At 57.4% G+C, this 19,435-nt stretch overlaps 1 protein-coding gene across 1 annotated transcript in view; it reads right to left on the bottom strand.

The window, feature by feature from the left end:
* The window catches only part of LRIG1 (leucine rich repeats and immunoglobulin like domains 1), a 109,106-nt gene that overhangs the window by 17,406 nt on the left and 72,265 nt on the right, over nucleotides 1–19,435 (bottom strand). The window contains exons 4-11 of the mRNA XM_082726895.1: nucleotides 17,870–18,007; nucleotides 15,553–15,696; nucleotides 13,825–13,968; nucleotides 11,484–11,627; nucleotides 8,870–9,013; nucleotides 6,782–6,862; nucleotides 1,076–1,147; nucleotides 250–321 (exon numbers count right to left, since the gene is read on the bottom strand). Coding sequence (XP_082583021.1) covers nucleotides 250–321; nucleotides 1,076–1,147; nucleotides 6,782–6,862; nucleotides 8,870–9,013; nucleotides 11,484–11,627; nucleotides 13,825–13,968; nucleotides 15,553–15,696; nucleotides 17,870–18,007 — 939 coding nt within the window. The remainder of the gene's footprint in view (nucleotides 1–249; nucleotides 322–1,075; nucleotides 1,148–6,781; nucleotides 6,863–8,869; nucleotides 9,014–11,483; nucleotides 11,628–13,824; nucleotides 13,969–15,552; nucleotides 15,697–17,869; nucleotides 18,008–19,435) is intronic.

Below are 19,435 nucleotides of genomic sequence, written 5' to 3'. Positions count from 1 at the left end.
TTACTGATGGCTGCTGTCTATGATGATGACGGTACAGCAGCTGTGACAGAGCCCTCTGGCCCACAAAGCTGACAATACTATGTGACCCTTTAAGGCCAGGTGTGCTGACCCTAATCCAGAAGCCACCCCCAGGGGCCTACACACATATGAACGGCCCCATCTGGTATATAAATCGAGGCATCACAGAATTAAGGCATTTCTCACTCTGAATTCTCTGCCCGTGCTAACCAGGGAATCCCAGGTACTTACAGCTCTTTGAGGTTCTTCATCCTCACAAAGGCATCAGACTGGACAGATCTAATTGCGTTCTCTCCAAGGTTCCTGCAAAAGAAGAGTCTTTCCTTATCCAAACCGACGCTGGGCACCCTCTGCCGAGTCAGCTATGTGCTTGAGCCAAGAGGCTCAGGGACTTTGCAGGACGGTCCTGCTTTCACCAGGTACTAGCCAGACCTGTGTCCCAAGTCCACTCTACGTGGCCATCCCTGCCCGGGGAACTGACATGAGCCTAAGGGCAGCATCAAAGCTGGGTTGAGGCCCGCTCAGCAAGTCAACAGGCAAAACCTTTCCCAACAGAATTCAGGTGAAGCTTGATTCCCAGACAAAACAGACCAAGAATCGAGTATCTCCGGGCTGGCTCCGTCTTCTTCCCCCCCAGCCTCCCAGAGGCAACCAGGGCAGCAGAAAGCCTCCCAGCTAAGCCCACGGTGTGCTCGGCACTGTCAAGCCACTGTCGTGGTGCGGTCAGCCGGGGCTGGGACACCGCGCCCGCCCTGAGGTGTGGAGGGGCCCGTGCCATGGGGAAGCAGGGCAGGGGCGGGGTGGGGGGCAGAATTTATCCAAACAGCAGCCCCGTTAATTAGGCACTCACTGACTGGCCATATGTTCTGTGACTGTTCCTGGCATGGGCAAAATAAAGGCCAAAGTTGAAGCTGACTTATAATGAGAAGGAAGCAGCTGGCGTTTCCAAATAGGCTGTTTCTCGGTTTACAAAGACGTGATTAAATTGCTAGCAGACTTCCCCGGCAGCCGCATTTGGCAGGCCTGTAGGTCAGGGAAGGTCTGGCGAGATACTCACAGGTGCTCCAAGCCTTCCAGTCCCGAGAAGGCTCTCCTAGCCACGGACTTGATCTTGTTTCCAAACAGAGTTCTGCCATTTCCAAACATCCAGAGACGGGGAAGAAAACAAACAAACAAAAGACACAAGGGAGGAATGGGAGGGAGAGAACACACAATTAGAGCAGTGCCGTCTGATAAGTCGGTCCCGTGAGGGGCAGGTGGAAATCCGACCCGCACTCAGATTACGGGCCTGAGGTATGCAGGCCTTCCCTCTTTCTGAAATGAAATACTTTCATCTTTATTAGAATGTAACAGTGACGACAGGTCGCAGGGGCATGCGCTGTCTCGCCTGAGAAGGCTCCTTGGGCTGCTCAGCGGGAATCCCCTTGTCCGACCCAGGCTGTCTCTGGCGACCACACAAGAGCCTCATGGGCAAGAGGGGACTGGTCACTGTGCTAGTGAGGGGAGGCAGAGTCAGGGGAGGGAATGCAGTCTCTGGAACTAAGATCTACCACCCACTTCTGCAAACCGGGGATAAAGATTCCCAAAGGAAACAAGAAAAGGGCAGGAAAACGGGCACCCATCCTGATGGCTCCTCAGCTCTTTGCAGCTGACACGCACCCTACTAGCCAGGAGGCAGCCACCGTCAGCTGCACCCCTGCCTCTTGGGAAGGCCCCTCGGGGTGTGCAGGGCAGGCCCCTTAAGCAAGGGCCCAGATTTCTTCTTGTTGTTGAGCCAGAATCAGAAAGATGCCCTAGGTTCATTAAATCCCAAACAGGTCCTCAAAGGTCAATTCCAAGGTTTTCGGATCCCTGTACCCCTGGACTGCCTACCCTTGAGAAGGGGCTCCTATTTCCAAGCAATTCAGATCACAACCTCCAGAGTAACTACCCAGAGTTCTCCCAGAAACCAAAATCCGGCCCCTTGCAGTACACCTGGAGTGAATGAACGCTGCTTCTGCTGGGCTGTGTAATCCAAAGGTCAGTCTGCTGCGGGGGTGGGGGACACAGTGGGGCTGGACACTGGGAATGAAAAGAACTAAGATTCCAGTTTGCCCTCCTCACCATGTGACTCTCTGACGACAGCTCAGCTGGGCATGCCCTGGACCTCCTGCAGCCAGAGGAAACCCCCTCCCAGCGAGCACCCTCCTGGCCAGTCGTGCCGACAGATGCGTGGGCTCTCCCGCCCGAGGCCCAGCAGGAGCACCTAAAGGGCCTGTCGAGAATGGGGGCTGCTGCGAAGTCTGAGTCCCCAGCTCAGGGAGGGAGGGCTTCCTCAGGTGGACACGGTAGGCAGCCGGGGAAGAGCACAGCTGTTGTCTGAGATCCCCCCGAGAACTCGAGAGACCTCCCCACTGGGGGCCAGCGCTACCTTCAAACCTGCATGAAGACTGTGAGGGAAGAGACAGCAGCCGCCAGCCCTGCCCTGAAAGCAGCAAAGAAAGTGTCCAGGAGCCTCGAAAAGGTCCCAGCCAGGTGGGACCTGCCACCTGGGCCCTGAGCCTCCAGCAACCGTGCCGGACTCCCTGGGCCACCATCCGGAGATGGGACCACGCACGGACAGGCCCAGCCAGCAACGCGAGCCGCGGGAGGAGGAGCTTCCCCCCTACTCTCGGGGATGGGGGGCACTGAAAACCCAACGGACACCTGCGGGGCGAGCACGGGAGCTGCTGGGTCCCCCCGTTTCATGAGGAACAGACTCCTCCCCGCGGGGCCTCCCCCAAGCAGCCAACCAGGGACTCCGAGTTTGGCTTCAGACGCGGCCGGCCGCTCGGAGATGGAGGGTCACAAAGGCCAGAGACCCCTCTGACTTTTCTTTCTCCCGGAGGCAGCCTGGGTGAATGTGAGAACAGCCTCCTCCTGAAAGGGTTTCCACACGCTGTCTGCATCGCAAGCTTTCATTCCAAAACCAGTAACCCCAGCACGCAGCAACCCGCCGGCCACACTGCCTGCCTGCCTGCCCGAACCCCGGCGCCCGCCCGGCGAGGAGCGGCACGCGGGGCCCCGAGCGCAGGCGTCCGCGAGCGCCTGCCAGCCTCTCGCTTCCTCGGGTCCCCCGGGCTGGGTCACTGTGCTCCAGGTCCCCGTAAAACGTATTCACTATTTAGTGAAATCTCCCGTAAACCCGATCCAGGAGAAAGCTGGCCTTTATTGCCTTCATTACACATTAGTCACGCTGACCTCTTTTACGGGGAGGGCAGCCCGTTATTTCTAATGGTAACAATAGCAATAAAACAAATTCTCAATTATGTGGGGGTTAACCACCCCGCTGGTGGATTAAAATAGCCCCTTACATTCTCCAGGCGCACATCTGGGGGCGGGGGCTCCGGCTGGCAGGCTGGGCCGGCTCCAAGAAAGGGTGGCTGTGGGGAGAGGGGAAAGCCGGGACCACAGGCGGGGGGAGGCTCCTTCTGTCCTCAGGAGAGCGGTGGCTGACGCTTGGCTACACCTGATCCAGGGCCCCCAGGAAAGGGACTGCAGGCCTGATCTGCCCCATGCCCCCGCCCCAGAGCAGAGAGTGACCCCAAAAGTCAGCTATACAACCTCTTAGCATGGCTAAGTGTCCCCAGAGGCCTTTCAGGTCTTGCTAGCACAGCCTCGCAGACGCCGGCGGACTGCTAAGATGGGTCTTTGTACTGATGACCCCGAGAAGCCGTGACCTGTTGATCCCCACCCCCCCGACCCGTGACAATGAACAGCACCAGTGGGCCCTGCGACATGCGGGGCAGGACCCACCCAGGCCCAGCCCACCTCCCCAGGATCAAGAGGCTGGTGTCACGGTCCAGTTCTTCCCGTTCCCCCAACATTCCCGTCGCACACACTGTGGCCCTCCCTGGGGAAGGCCATGGAGAGCACTGGAACTGCGGAGCAGCCGCTCCACGCACACGCGACTACCTGCTCCCCGGTGCTACTAATTTGTGCTCCAGAAAGCCTCCCTGCCTCCTCACGTACCAGGACACTGTGCAGAGCCCCGGCAAGGGCTGCATCAACAGGACGGCAGGGACCGCGCTAGAGCCGGCGACCGTCTGTGGGCCCTGCCGGGACGCTCCAGCAGAAGACCGTACTCGGCAGGTGGGAAACTCCGAGCAGGGCGGCAGCCGCCACGTCTGCCTAGAGGGAGGCCTTTTACAGCTCTGCTGCTCCCCTATTCCTTTCTCGGTCCAGGTTTTCATTTAGGTCTGACCTCCTGCGTGGCAGGACCCCAGGTCCGTGACTGACTGAGCGGAGGCGCATTCCCGGGCAGGTCCCCGAACACCTACCCACACGTGCTCGAAAGGCAAGCCCGCACCCGGTCCGAGGGACCCAGCGGCGAGCGCGGCCCCACAGAGACATGACAGCAGCCCTTCTCTGTGAGAACACACTCCCGGCTTCTGACAGATCCTAGCGCGCTGCCTACCAGCCGCTCGGACGGGGACTCAGGGGGTCGGGGACACGTCTCCCTGCCACGGGCACGCAGCCGAGCGTCTCAGGCAGGAGACCGAGTTGAGAGGACTGCCAGGCCGGGCGGGCCCCTTCCTCGCAGGTGCTCGGAGCGTTTCCCTGACGCCTTCCACATACCGGGCGGAGTGGCTTCTAAGCAGTGCCGGGCGCCAGGACCGCAGCCAAGTGCGGGCTTTCTTAGTTTCTGCTTTAACGGAGAAGATTTCACACACTACCACGGGCAGGCGGCGCGGTGTCACGAAGCCCACAGGGAGCCCTCACATGGCTGCGCGCAGCGACCCCCCCGACAGCGCGGGCCTCACTTCCCCACTGCCGCGCCCCTGGCCCAGCCCCGCGGGCTGAACGGGGACCCAGGTCACAGGCATGACGCCATTTCATTTCTTCATCCAAGAAGAGGGTTCTTTTTTTCCTTCTTCACCAGAACCACGAGACCATCCTGTCTAAGTAGGTGCGTGTATTTAGTCCTGTTAAACAATTCCTGTCCCCATCTGCCTCAGTTGTCTGTCTTGCCTTCATTCTGACACACGAACAGCCCCCAGCCCCGAGACTCTGCGCAGCGGGGCTGGGTGGGAGGAGGCCGGAGACTGCGTATTCCAACAAGGTCCCGGGTCTGAGGACCAGGTCAGTGTGGAAGCCGCTGCCTTCCGCGAGCCTGCGTCCGACAGCACGGGGTGAGTGAGGCACACGGACTTAGGACTTAATGCAGAAGTCCAGCGGGGAGGAGAGAAAACACCAGGGAACAGACTGCAGCGATAAAGAAGGCAGCACCGGGCTCCACACACAGGCTGCGCTCGGCACGACCCCGGACCACCTGTGCTCACACACCAGAACCTCGTGGACGTCGTGCTACCTAAGAAGTGGCTCCCGGTTCCAATGGAGGGACCCACCCCCCAGAGGCCCTAGTGGCGCCGCCTGCCGCGCTGCCCCTGCGCCTCACATCCGTGAGTTCGGGCGGAGGCCCGCGTCAGAGAGGGGGGCCCCTGCAGGATGCAGTGTGCCCTGCCCCAGCAGCTCCACCACGGTGCTGTCCTGCCTCTTCCCCGGCCTGCTACGTACGGGGGCCAGGAGGGCGTGAGACAGAGCACGTTTTTAGGGAAGGAAAAAGAGACTGACAGACTTTTTGACATGCTGACAGAATGTCAAAATACAGGATGCTCAAGGAGAGAGAGAATTGTGAGAGAGCCAAGAGGGCAGATTCTCACTCAGAGCTCAGAGTCTACAAGGTGTGTAAAAACCACACTTTTCAAAACCAGTGTGAAGCTCTAACTCTACAGACTCCCCCCACCGCTACAGGCTCTCCTGGAACCCCATGCTCCGCTGCGGCTCTTGGGCCGTTTGCTCGACACTCACACTCTGCTCCCCCTGTCACCCAAGAAGGCTTGCGAAGATGGAGCGGTGACTGCCTCTCCCTGCCCGCGGAAGCCCTCCCTCTGAGCTTCCAGTCCGTGGTCATGGCCACTCCTATCCCCACTCCTGGAGGGTCCCTGCAGGACACCTGCAGGGAGGGCTGGTGACACACGGAGGGCAAGCAGGTGGGATGAGGGAGAACAGTGTGAGCTCTAGAGCCTGTCCTGACCCTCCCTGCTGTGTGGTCTGGGGCAAGCAGGTGGGATGAGGGAGAACAGTGTGAGCTCTAGAGCCTGTCCTGACCCTCCCTGCTGTGTGGTCTGGGGCAGCATCCCTGCACCTGTGCCTACTCCACCACAGAACGGTGGCCTTCCACATCATGCACTCAGGAGGTTGTAAGATACAACATGTATGTACATGCCCTGCTGAGTAAGTAACAAACTCTAGGAGCTTCAAATAAAAACACGAGAAACCTTAAAAAATGGCTGTTACATTAACTCACAGTCATGATTGTTTCTGTTTAACGTTACGATTGACAACAAAAGTACTGACCAGAGACTCCAAACCACGAACAGTTCTTGGCTTTAGAATTTCACACAATTTCTAGGAATTAGGAGGGCAAGACTTTGTGCAAAAGCAAGACCAAAAATTCAGCTGTTTTCCTGTCAGTCACAAATTCAGCAGGAAAGAAAATCTAACAGGCCTCTGAAGAACTAGTTAGTCTTCAGCCCCAGGGAAACACCCAGGGCAGTGAGGACACCACTGGCCAGAGAAAGGCTGGGATGCCTTGGTTCCCTTATTCAGACTTTTCTTCCCAAACAAAAGAAGATATATGCGAGCCAGCCCTGCTCCAGCTGGGCCCAGAACAAAGGAGGCATGGGGAGCCTCAGCACCGCTGGGACCCGCCCCACAGAAGCTACAGCTCAGAGACACTCACAGCTTGCTGAGATTGTCCAGCCCCGTGAAAGCGCCACTGGTATCCTCTATCGTGCCGGAAATCTCGTTATGGTCCAGATCCCTGGGGGGGAGACAGAGAGAAAGCTCACCATCCAGCCTGAGTTCTCAACTCTCTTTAATGACAAGTGAGAAAACAGACAGACACCCACTCGACCACCTGGAAGCTGAAAACATCTGGGTGGATTCTAGATGCCCAGCTACAACGTAGGGTCGGCACAAGGGTAAGCACTGAGCCACAGAAAGCCCATTCCACACACCTCGTGGCATGGCGTGGCCTGGGGTTCCCACTCTTCCAGATGCACCCCTCAAAGATGGAGCGCCCCCAGCTCCACGGGCTGCTCCCATGTGGGTAGGGCCAGGGCCCAGGGCAGGAAGAGGGTGCAGACAGCACATGGGAACCCACCCACCCCCAGAGCAGGCATCTGACCATGGAGACAAACAATGAGCCTGAAAGGTTCTCTAAGGTTCCTGTCTGCTCTCACACTGACCAGAGTCCCTTTCCCAGACATGACTGAGAAATGGCCCAAGGCACACAGAGGAAAGGGCCAGTGAAGGAGTCCCCTGCACAGGGTCCTCCCTAGGACCACTCCATGCCGGCAAGTAGGTTTGGAGGCTGGAACCGTCCCTCCTCGCGGGGCCTGCAGAGGCGCTGACTTGCAGCCAGGGACGACATCTGGGCGCTGAGTCAGACTTGTGACCCGCTTGCCAGGGCTGGTGGATGAGGCCAACTGTTCAGCCCAGTCTCCTCCAACAATGCAGATCACAAGGCGGATGACTCAGCTTCCTTCCCCCAGCTTCCAGGGCAGCTCCCAGTGCCAGGCAAAGCTCCCACCTGGTGACCAGCTCCTCCTCCCCCACCCCCCGCACCACCAGCAGCCCCTCCAACGGCACCCATGGTTCGGGGTTCCTACGCCTTCCTCTCCCAAACCCTTTCCGATGCAGAAAGGGACGCTGCTCCTGGTCCCGTGAGAGCCTTCGTGAGGAATCAGCACCGCCAGGAGGGAGAGGAGCTCTGCCTGAGAAGTGCAGTGCTCCTTCTGACCTTGATTTTAGAGCAGAGAGCTCGGAGCGCCAAGATTCTGCTGTGGGAAGGGACCCCTCCTGCCGGTGGGTCTCTCCTTATTATGCTCAGACTAAAAGCCGGGGACCCAGAGCTGCCATTGTGTGTGCCTGTCTCCTCGATCCTCGCTCCGGCTGCCAAAACTTTCCTCTTCTTTCTGGCTCAGCCTGAATGTTCCCGGCCTTGTTATTCGGGCCTTGCAAGCACTCAGAGGCTGGCTGACCTCGACTTTGATGGCCTGGCATCCGGGCTCTTTCACACTCCCTACAATGGCCCAGCACCGAAGCCGACACTGCGTCTGGGCCAGGTGCAAGGGCACAAGGCCTCCCTCCCTGTCACACCAGAGCAGGCCCTCTGCAGTAGGGCACGCCGGGAAGGAGGCTTACGAATCCCACCGTGACTGTCCGGCGGAAACCGTCCAGAGCTGCTTGGAAGTTCTCTGGAGCCAACAAAGGAAAAGTTTTAACTCCTAGAAGAGCATCCTGAAGCCACTTCTGGGAGCCCCACCTAGTAAGGAACTTAAAGGACGCCGTTGCCTCTGCTTTGTTAAGTGACCCTACCGTAACTCAGGGAAAGACACAAGATGTCCTAAATGCCTCTCCTGAAATGGGGCCTCCTGGACCCAGAGCGTGCTGACGGCAAGTGGGGAAGATTCCAGAGACAGACGGAGCACACGGCAGCGGCGTTGCTCCCGGCAGCAGGACCCAAGCATCCCCCCCAGGGGCACGGCAGGTAAGGGCAAGGTTCTGGGCCACTGTCACCCTGTCAGCGCCACCCTGGGGGGACGGAGACATTTTTCTGCTCAACCAGTTTTTCAGCTAATTCTATGAAAATGTGATATTCTCCACACGCAGTGGGTCAGTTCTGGACCCAGTTCTGACCCGAGAGCAAGGAGAAGGGAATTCAACAAGGCAGCTGGCTGGCTCTGTGGTGCCTTCCCCGCCAGGGGACCCCTTCATTCCATCCCTGCCCCCGCCCCGTCCCCCCCCCCCCCCGTGAACGGCGTACAGAACACGCAGGTTTCGGAGGCCCCTGAAGGCGCCTTCCGCGATGTGGCTGATGGAGTTGTGGCTGAGGCGCAGGACGCTCAGGCTGCTCAGGTCGGCCAGGCTCTCCTCGTCCAGCCGCGTGAGGTTGTTGAAGGACAAGACCCTGGGGGAGGGAGGGAAGCACACGTCATCGTCCCTGTCGCGTCCCCCGGGCACGCCCTGCCCCTGCCCGCTCCTGAACATGGAGCCACGGTCAGCAGGGTCTCGGTGGAACGAGAGGACACTGGCAGGCTCACCACACTTCCAAGGGCCAGAGGGGTCGTGCAGCTAGAAACCCCCCAGCACCCCACCCCCAGCTCCTAGAACATTTGTGTAGGTCCCGGAGACCGGAAAGCCTGTGAAGCTGTGAGGATGACACAAGGTCATACAACACAAAAACCCTGAAGGCTCCAATCCCTCATACCGGGGTCCATGGCCAGGGGCGGGGGGGGGGGGGCACGGTCCTGGACTCAGGCTATCAGAAACCTCTCAGGACGGGGTCGCCCCAGTGTCAGGAGCAAGGGAGGCCAGTCACACCGCCGACGTCGGCCAGCAGAGGGCACCACTAGCCTCTGCGTGGACCCAGCCCGCTTCTCACAACTTGCTGCCTTCCCGCCGCAGCCGGCCTCCAAGCAGGATGCCCCCCTCGTACTGTGAACAGGACAGGGAACACAGACCCAGAACACAGCGTTCCCCGGCACCAGAACCAAACCAACCTCCCGGCACGCCCTCCTGCACCTCTGCCACCACACAGCCCTGGGTTGGCCACTTGTCCTATTTGTCCTCCATGATTGAAAAATGGGAAATTTGGGCTGGGGCGGGAAGAAGCAAAAAAAAAAAAAAAAAAATCGGAAAAGATTAATGGGTTTTTAAAGGCGGCAGGGAGTTAACATTCTTTCCCTCCTAGGGAAATAAGTCATGGTGTCTGTCAGTTGGAAGGACCTGGCAAGTGATCAAAACTACATCCTCACCTGCAATTACAGAACTTAGCTGAGAGGAGGGGCCGGAAACGCGGGGAAGCTATCCTAACCTGCCTCTGCGGTTCCTGGACGCCTGGCAAACTGCTAGGCGGTTGAGACACTTCCGTGACCTTCTCTGCCCCTGGTAACGGGGACAGATGACAGCTTACATTGCCCTACCTGCCAGACAGGGGACACGCCTTCACCACCGCCTCAACACCAGCGGTGCGCGGGCCTCCGGCCGGACCGAGCACTACTCTTCACTCAGAGACGGGCCTGGCTCGGGCATGGGGGACGGAGAAGGCCTCTCTCGCTCCCTCACGGTTCCCAGGCGTGGACAGCAACCAAGTAGGAGACTGGGGGGTTTTCTGGGGACACAGCCTGAGCCAAGAGGTGGCCAGAAGCCATCCATACCATGTAAGAAAAACAGGCAGCCGCACTGCCACGAAGGGCCAGGAAGCCAAGTGCGCCGCCAGGTTAACAAACACGTACCCGAGGAGGGTACATCAGAGGAAAAAGGCGGGACTATGGATTTTTACAGGAGATAATCACGGGCTCAGTGAAATTCGAAATCCAAGCCAGTGTGCCACAGGTACAGAGAAAGAAAGAAAAACACCACCACAAGACTCAACCCTGAGTTTAAACATCGCCTTGCTGGCCTGGTGGGGTCAAGAGGGAGACAAGACAGAGGCCTGGCACTTTTAAGAGCCGTTCATTTCAGTGGGTGAATCTTCGACAGTGAAGTCTACAAAAAAAGAACACCCACCCAGACCCTCTTATAAACACAAACACAATGGACTACGCTGGAACGGATAAACCCGGAGGGCATCACAGGGAAGGAGCCCATATGGCAAGAAGCTACTCTTTTCCTCCAATAGCACCCATCTTCTGCAGGGGGTCAGAAACAAACAGGCACGAGCGTGCCCTCCAGGGGCCACCAGTGACGCATGGACACCGCACCACAGCCAGGCCCTCCTGCCATGACCGGGTAGGTCACCATCAGTGACCTAGGCCCTAGGCCCGGCCCACAGCCCAGTCTGGGGGTGTCCGGAAGCGAGGAGGGACCACACATCGTGCAGGGAGGAGCACAGACAGCTCGCCCCCTGCCGCAGGGGTACAGAGCGGGGACAGGGAAGGGGTCAAGGGCTGGGATGACGTGTCTAAGGGAAGGAAGGTGGGCGCCCCAACCATGCAGTTCGCCCACTGTCAGGGTGCCGATGTCGTTCCGGTCCCTTCTGTGTGAGCCCCAGTAAGCCTTGTCACTAGAGACACACATGTCCCTGGGTGGAGATGCCAATGGACGAGAGCCCTCCAGGCATCTGCAAGGAGAACACCCACGTAGGCTTCCCTTCTGGAACCCTCTCCAAGGCCTAGAAGGCCCTAGGGACGCAGGCTGCCTGCAAGGATCCCCACAGCCCCAGCTCATCTGAAAGCAGGGGTGCAGAAAGGAGCTCAGGAGGGTGTCCAGCTCGAAGCACCGAGTTCCTCCCTGGGCCTGGCTGGCTGGGGCCGTCCTCCCCCGACACAGGCTGCAGGGTGCCCGCCCGAGTGCCCCGGACCCCATCAGCGCCACCGCGCTCTGAAGGGTCATCACGGGCAGAGTCTCTCCATGCAGGGTGAAGGCGGGACACTTACAACTCGTGCAGCTTCGGGCAGAAGCTCCAGCCTTCACGGTTAATGCGGGAGATGGAGTTGCCGCTCAGATGCAGCTGGTGCAGGGCCGAGAGGCCGTACAGCCAGCCTCGGTTCACCTCCACCAGGCTGTTGTACTCCAGGTGCCTGCAACGACAGCCCGGGGGGAGGGTCCTGAGGAGCTAACGACGGTGGCGCTGCGCTGCGTGAGAGGCTGGCGGCGGGGGGGAGGGGGGCATCTGGGACGGACGTGGGGGAGGACCTGCCAACCCAACCGGCAGATGGCCCTGAGGGGCAGGGCCGAGCTGGGAGCTCGAAGGGCAGGGGGAGACTTCCTTGCAGGGACCTGGTTAGCCAAGGACAAGTGAACCAGGCACCCAACTGGGTACAGGGGCTCCGAGCACAAGGCCCAGCAACAGCTGGGCTCCTAAAAGGAAGTGAGAGCAGAGAAGGTAAGGGGTACCTTGTGTCCCCCTCTTAGAGAGAAGGAAACGGAGGCTGGGAGAAGTTAGATACTGTGTCCAAAAATCCCTGCACAGCTGTGCAGGCGGTGAGGGGCTGGCGTTCCAACCCAGGCCTGGCCTCCAAGTCGGCGCTCGGGACGGTGGTGCCTGGAGACACACCTGAGCTCCGGGGTCAGGCTACTTGGATCTAAATCCCAGTTCTGCCACTTTACTGGCCTAATGGGGCTAAAACACGGGTAAGATGGAGAGACCTGAGGGTAGCAACTTCACAAGGCGGTTAGGAAAAGCAAACGGGAAAAGGCCCGGATTTCAGTGCGGAGGGCTTTGCTCCCACCGAGGTGCCCAAGGGAGGACATCCTTACACTGGTTCCCGACCCTGCATGCTGGAGCCCAGGGCAGCCCCAGCACACTGGCCTCTAATTCCAGGGCTGCCCCATGTTCCTATTATAAGGCCTTTGGGCAGCGAGGTTTTGCTCTTGTCAGTCTCACTTTCTGCCTCTGCTCAAAATGCGAGCACATTTATAAATAACCCTCGACGTGCATGAATGTGCTCGACATAAAAACCAAAGGGCACGTACTGACTCCATTTTTCTTCTGGGAGCTCTCTGACTCTCAGCACAGAACCACCTGGATTTCAATGTTCAAAACAACAGATTTAAGGCGGTCAAGTAAAAGTGCTTTTGAACTGATAGAAAGAGACATGCGGCGAACCCCCAGGGCCAGGAAGGGAGGGGGAATGAAGACCGCAGAGCTAGCAGATGCCCTCATCTCACTGAGTGCGTGGGTCTGGGGGTCATCAGAGAGGCTTCTGATATGGAGCAGGGCACAGAGCTGACGAGACGGGATGCAGGTTTTTGTTTCCTGCTTCCACTGCAACTATCACAGAGGACATGAACACAGCGATGGAACTTACAGACCCTGGAGGGGAGAGGGTTTGTGTGCGCGAGCGTGTGCACATGTACACGCACATGTGGGGTTCCTGAGCAAGCTGCATCACTGGCCGTAACACAGTCTCCAGCGGACCCACCGAGATGGGTGGAAACCAACAAGGAGGGGCGCCTGGCTGGCTCAGGCATCTCTTGATCTCAGGGCTGAGTCTGAGAGCCGCGCTGGGTGTACAGATTTTACTTAAAAATAAAATCATGAAAAAAGAAAAAGAAAACCCACCCAGGAAAGGACGACCAAAGACTGTCCTTTGGGAGCAGAAGTGGGGTAAAGGGGGAGGGCTGGGGGGAGACGGGCCAAGGCCCCGTTTCCGTCTCTCTGACCGGACTCAGTCACGAGTGTGTGCTGCTGACCGCCGACAAACTCATTCAGATGTTTAAAAACGGAAGACCGGTAACGGCCTTTTCTGCCCTTCTCCACATGCTTTTCGGGACTCGGCCTGCAGGCGTGCTCTGCGGCCCACACGTCTGACGGGAGGGAGGGCTCCCTCGTAAAAAGTGGAACATCGGCACCCCAGGGCCTGCTAAGCTCACGAAACATAAATAAATCTCCCGGGAGGAACTCGACACTGGAGGCCCACCTGCACATCCAGACAGACGGTCAAGTCCCAAACAGGGAGACAGGGACCTTCCTGCTGCCGGTGGGAGGGGCCCACTCTGCGGCCCACTGCCCACCAAGGACGCGCTGCGGGAGAGAAGCCCAAGCTAACCCGCTCTGTCTTCCGCCTTCGGCAGCCTGCTTCCCCGACCAGACCCACGGGAACTCCCCCGAGACTCTCCTCGCCTCTGAGAAAAAGACTCTTACATTGGGCAAAGTCACCAAAGCTACTGAGCGGGGCCCAGCCTCCCAAGACCCAGAGGGCAGGGGCCAGGCCCGGCAGAAGTCCTCGGCGACGCTTCGAGGCAGGGGCTGAGGGAGCCCAGCCCCGCACTTACAGCACGTGGATCTTGGACAGTCCCCAGAAGGCCCCGTCCGTGAGCTTGCTGATGTTGTTTCGCTGGAGCCTGAGCACCTCCAGACTGTCAAGTCCCTGGAACGTCAGGCCCTCGATGACCCGAATGCGATTCCTATTCAGGTCCCTAAAAGAGAGGAAGGCCTTGGGCTCAGAGGTCATGCAGCACATGTTCCCCGCTTACACCTGTTCCCACGCAGGCCCAGCTGGGTTCCTGGCCAGCAGGGAGAAACATGGTGAGGATGTCCCAGCAAAGCCCCGACGGACCGCGGGGGCCCACCAAGTGTCCTCCAGCTGCTCCCACTTGCCGTGCAGCCAGGGACAGGGACCGGGCCACGACGCATGAAGGAAAGAGGGCATGGGGTTCCACGGAAACCAGCCCCACCATGCCTCGCTGTGACTGACCCATGACTCTGCGGTGAGGAGGTGGGTGTGACTCAGGATGGGCACGTCTTAGGTGAGGTATCTCTTAGCTCAGCAACAGAAATCCATACCAGATGCCCTGATCCGGAAAACACCTAACCACTGGACAGCAGACAGCAATGGTGGTTTCCACTGGAGGCGTTAATGGGGTCTCTACCGCTGGAGAGGAGTGAGTGCATCCTGGGGGAGGAGGGGACTGACACACCAGGAAGCTCACACAGCCGGCTTCCAACCCCCGTGTGATAAAACCTCAGTGCACCAAAAGATTTCAGGAATCTGGGTGGGCTGGTCCATTAGTAACACTGGGGGTAGGGGAAGGGAAGAACACAGGGTTGACCAGAAAGCCCTTGGTTTTCCCCAAATACTTCTGGAGTGTCTCACAATGATGCCCCACACATGACATCCTGAGCATCACAGACCTTCTCCGTGGCTGAAGAGACCAGCACTCTCCCGCACAGATGTGTGTGTGAGAGTGAGTGTGTAGGAGTGACAGCAAGTGTGTATGTGAGACAGACAGAGAGAGAGAGAGAGGGAACCACAGACGTGAGAGCACTGGTGGGCAGGGGACCCTGTCTTGCTGCCAAACCTGGCCCTGAACAACTGCTGTGTTCTGTGTAAACCCAGTCTCTGGTGCCGGCTTCTTTCCGAGAGACACTCTTCTCATACAAAGAGAACACAGGAAAACAAAAAACCAGGGAGCAAAGGATCCACTGGGTTCCAAGAAATAGGTTTTCTTGAATCCAAACCCTGTGCATTCCTAAGAGGGCACTCAGCTTTGGATATCAAAAAACAAAACAAATAAATCCTTTCTTAACAAAAAATCAAATTGACTACCTTGTAATATTTATCAGCAAGATGGCCCACCTCTTCTTCCTCTCAGACTGCTGGTGGACACCATAACGTCCACAGTACAGATTTTATGGGAACTTTTACACACACACACAAAACCCCTAAGACAAATGCCCCAACCAGGAGCCTAAGCATTAGCCAGGATCAGCTGACCAGCAGGATTCCGCCATTTCATTTTGGAACGTGCCAGTGACGACAAGCATATATATATCCTCAGTGGATCTTGGTTTCTCCACAACCTGAGGCAGGCCACAGGCACCAGACCCAGCGTCTAATTTGCTTTTATTAGGTGTCGCCACAGGGCCATTAAGGATAGTTTACGCAGAGCCTGATGGAGGCGGGGTGAGGAAGGGGCTGCATTGGGAACACGGTCCGTGGGGACATCTGGCCTCCATCGAGTCTGGCTCACCTTAATGAAAGCGTGGGTTCTGATACTCACAGTTGTGTCAGCCTGGGTAACTTGAATGCTTTCATGGGAAGGTGGGTGATCCTGTTTTTGCTCAGGCGAAGCATTACCAGCGACCGTGACAGGCCATCGAACGCTCCCGACTCCAGGGTGCCAATCCGGTTGCTTGCCAGGTTGCTGGACCGGAGCAGGACAGAGAACACAGGGGTCAGTGGGGGCCTTCCTCATTCTGTCACAGACACTGGTGGGGCTGGGGACAAAAGCCAGCACACACCCTGAGGGACGGGTTTCCGATGACACACTTAAAATCTTTACTCTTGGACAGGGGAGCCAGGAAATCTGACCACTTTGGGCCTCGATGGACGTTTCACTGGGGCTGCCTTCCATTGTGGGGGAGGGGTCGGTGTCCTTGACCTTCGTCTCAGCACCCTCACAGTCCAGCCGGGCTGTGCACAGGGCCGGTCTCCAGAGCTACCTTGCGGGATTCCCCCAATATCCACTAACCAAGAGTGAGGGTTCAAAGCTGATGAGAAAAACCCTAGAATCAGAAAGCAAACCTCCAGGCAAGGTCAGAACAGATTTATTAATGTAAGGAAACAGCCCTAAATTTTATTTACTTATTCAAATATTTATTTTTTTTATTTTAGATAGAGTGCCTACGTGGGGCGAGGGGCAGAGGGGGAGAATCTCCAGCAGATTCCTTGCTGAGCAGGGAGCCCAACTCAGGGCTCCGTTCCATGACTCCAAGATCCTGACCTGAGCCGAAATCAGGAGTCGGATGTTCAACTGAGCCACCCAGGGGCCCCATCAGCCTTAAATTTTAGGGCGGTTCTCACTATACAACTTCATGTATACCCACACATACTCTTATAAATCTGTATCAGCCAATTCATTTCAATCATTTCCAGTGTATCAAAGAAACACTAGTTGAGGAGACCTGCACGGGGTCCCTCTGGACAACAGGCAACTCTGTAACGGGATGTCCACTCAGAGGACTGTGCACGTACACAGCGCCTCCCCTCAGAACGCACGGCAATGTACAGGTCCCACCTGTGCACACATTCCACCAACACACAGAAAGGAGGAGAAACAGAGAGAAAAGGGAAGACCAATATGTTATTCCTCTCAGAAGTTGCCACTACAACCTTTCCTTCTGCCTTCCCTGGACAAAGGCTGCTTTTTGTGGCTGAAACAAAAAAGGAAAAAGACCAGAGCGCAGCTGCTTCCAGAGCGCCAGGAGAGGATGAGGCACTTTTCACCTCTCCCTTAGGCCATGGCCCAGCGCCGGGCACACGGGGACCCCATGCCAGCGGGGCTGCACTCTTCGCTCCTGACACTCCACAGGAGAGAACAGTCTGTGTCATGGAGACACATAGGCCAGGAGCTGCCAAGACAGCAAGTCCCCCCTGCTTCCGGGCAGAAGGAGGTCAGTGCCATTCAGTTCGGTGGCTGCTGGTGTCTTTGTCCCAAGCCAGGGAATCCCAAGTGGCAAGTGGGCACCTCTGAAGGTCCCCAGGTGGGGGGCGCAGCACTATCCCCCGGCCTCACAAAGGCCAGGGCGCCTCCCGTTTCCAATTCTGCAGGCTTGATGCAGCCTAAGAAAAGAAATCACTCCCCCTCTTTGGGAGTCTTGGACAAGCCATGTGCCAGCCTTGGCCTCCCTGAACAGAGCGGTCAAAACAACCCCTAAACCAGCCTCATGAATGAGCCCCCAAATGACTCAGGATCGGTCACTGACACAGCGAGTGAAAGCTCACATGTCATCAGAAGACACCTCTGGAGCCTGGGTTTTTAGTTTCTTCCCCAGAGCAACACTTCCCTACCAACAAGCAGTAAGCTCCACAGGCGTGAATGGTGCTTCCTCCCGGCTCCCATCCGCTGGGTGTGAGAAGGCGGGTGAGGATGGGTGAAGGGGATGTAGGCCCACAGAGACCTAAGAGGTCCTGGGAACCACACGAGGGCATACGTGCCTCCTGGAAGAGCCCCTGTGCCAGGCTTCAGGAGGGTGGTGCCTCAACAATCAGCCTTAGCAGGAAGGCCTCCCTGCAGGGCCATTTGCTAAGCACCCCTGAACCTTCTTCTCTCCTGGGAGCAGCCCAGGAAGTGAGGACGAGCGTGGCACCAGTCCCTGGGGTCTCACCGCTCTCCCAAGCGGTGGGTCTGGGAGACTCTTCGCCTCTCCCCGCCTCGGCTGCCACCGGTGCCGGCTGACTAACGCTGCTCCGTGAGGAGATGCTCTGCAGATGTGCCAACAGGATACAGTGGACCGGGGTCCCCCGCCCAGCCCCCGAGACTCGGCATGCACTCTGCGTCCACCCCCAGGGGGCCGACGGCAGAGCAGGTCACTTACAGTTCCTTGAGGGGCAGCCCATGCGGAAAGCAGGTGTTCCCAATCTCGGTGATGTTGTTGAAGCTCAAGTCCAGCACCTCCAAGGAGAGGTAAGCCTGCAGCCGACTCCCGTCCACGCCGCGGATCTTATTGTGCTGCCTGAAACACACAAAGGAGGGGACTCAAACATGTCTCTTTGCAAAGAAACAACATTTTCCCCATTGTTTCTTCCAGACATCTCCTTCTCTAGCAGATTCAGAAAATTCTCAAAGTCATGGTGTTCTTCAAATGATGCCTCCCTTTCTGTTTTCCGCAAAGTCATCACCTGCTGGCTTGGTGCTACAAAGAACTGAATTTTCTGGCAGCCACTAGTTTGTCTGCCCAAGTTCAAAGCCTAGGCTGCTCTCCCCAAGGACGAGAACACAGGGGTCATGAATGTCATGTGGAGAACACCGAGACCAGAATTCAGAACTCACCAGTGCATGTTCCCATGAAGAATGTGCCTGGTGAAATCTGCCAGCTCCAGGGGCGGTTCCCATCTAGAACCTTCAGAGCAGAGCCCAGCCCCATCACGTATGGGACCGCAGGCACCAGAGCCCAGAGTTCAGGTCTAATCCAACTCAGTGCTTCATGACACACCTCGTGTTTTGCCAGGCGTGAAGACAGGCACAAGGGATTTTTTTTTTTTTAAATGACACGCTTCTGACAACCTAAGGGGGGGACATGAACCTGGTGCTTGTTCTACCTTGAGTTGAACCCTCAGACCATCCTGACTCTACCGCCTTGATAGCTCTGCTATCAAGCTTGGGCTCCTCGTATGGAAGATGGGGTCACAACCCCTTCAGGGACGTGGATCGCCCAAAACTGCACGAAAGCTGACTTTAACCCCAGTGTTCCGAGTGCTTAACCCCTGTCTGAGAAAGGCATTTTACCACTATGACTTAATTACACCTGTAGCCCTCTTTCTGGAAAGCCCCCAGTCTAACCAACCGACGGGTGTTTATTAACCAGGAGAAAGACAACAAGTGCTAACCAGGGCTGGAGGCTCCCCCACTGTGGGTTTGGCTCTGCCAGACAGATTCAAACCGCAGCGGCCCTAATCCCAATACTCAGATACTTCAGGATCTGCCGGGTGGTAGAGCTGGGCCTCGGGTCCCGGGCGCTCACACGGGCCAGTTTCTGAGTCAACAGTGTCAGGCTCCCTCGCCAATCAAAGCATTCTTGAACACAACGCAAGAAAGCCAGGCGTCGCTTACCAAGTGGCATCTCTTTTAAACAAACACTTGACCAAATCGGTTCCAAAAGGCATAAACAAGGCTCTCTTTCCCAGAAGCTCTGGGGCAGCCTGTCCACTCCTTTGTTTTTTTCACAACTCTCCCAGGCCCTGAACCCAAAAATCCATTTACAAGGGCACAGCTCCGCACACGGGGAAGTCTCCCCAGCATGAAAGGCCACTTTTCCCTTGGCGTCCCTTCGCCGCCGCCGCCGCCGCTCCCCACCCCCACAAAGTGACTTCCTTTTAGTTCTTTATTATGTTCTTAATAAAGATGGTCTCTTCAGTTTGGGGACTCCAAAAGAAAAAGGGAA

Source organism: Mustela nivalis (assembly GCF_964662115.1).
Source record: "Mustela nivalis genome assembly, chromosome: 1".
Lineage (NCBI taxonomy): Eukaryota > Metazoa > Chordata > Mammalia > Carnivora > Mustelidae > Mustela > Mustela nivalis.
The sequence above is the reverse complement of the archived record's forward strand: the minus strand, read 5'-3'. Positions and strand labels throughout refer to the sequence as shown.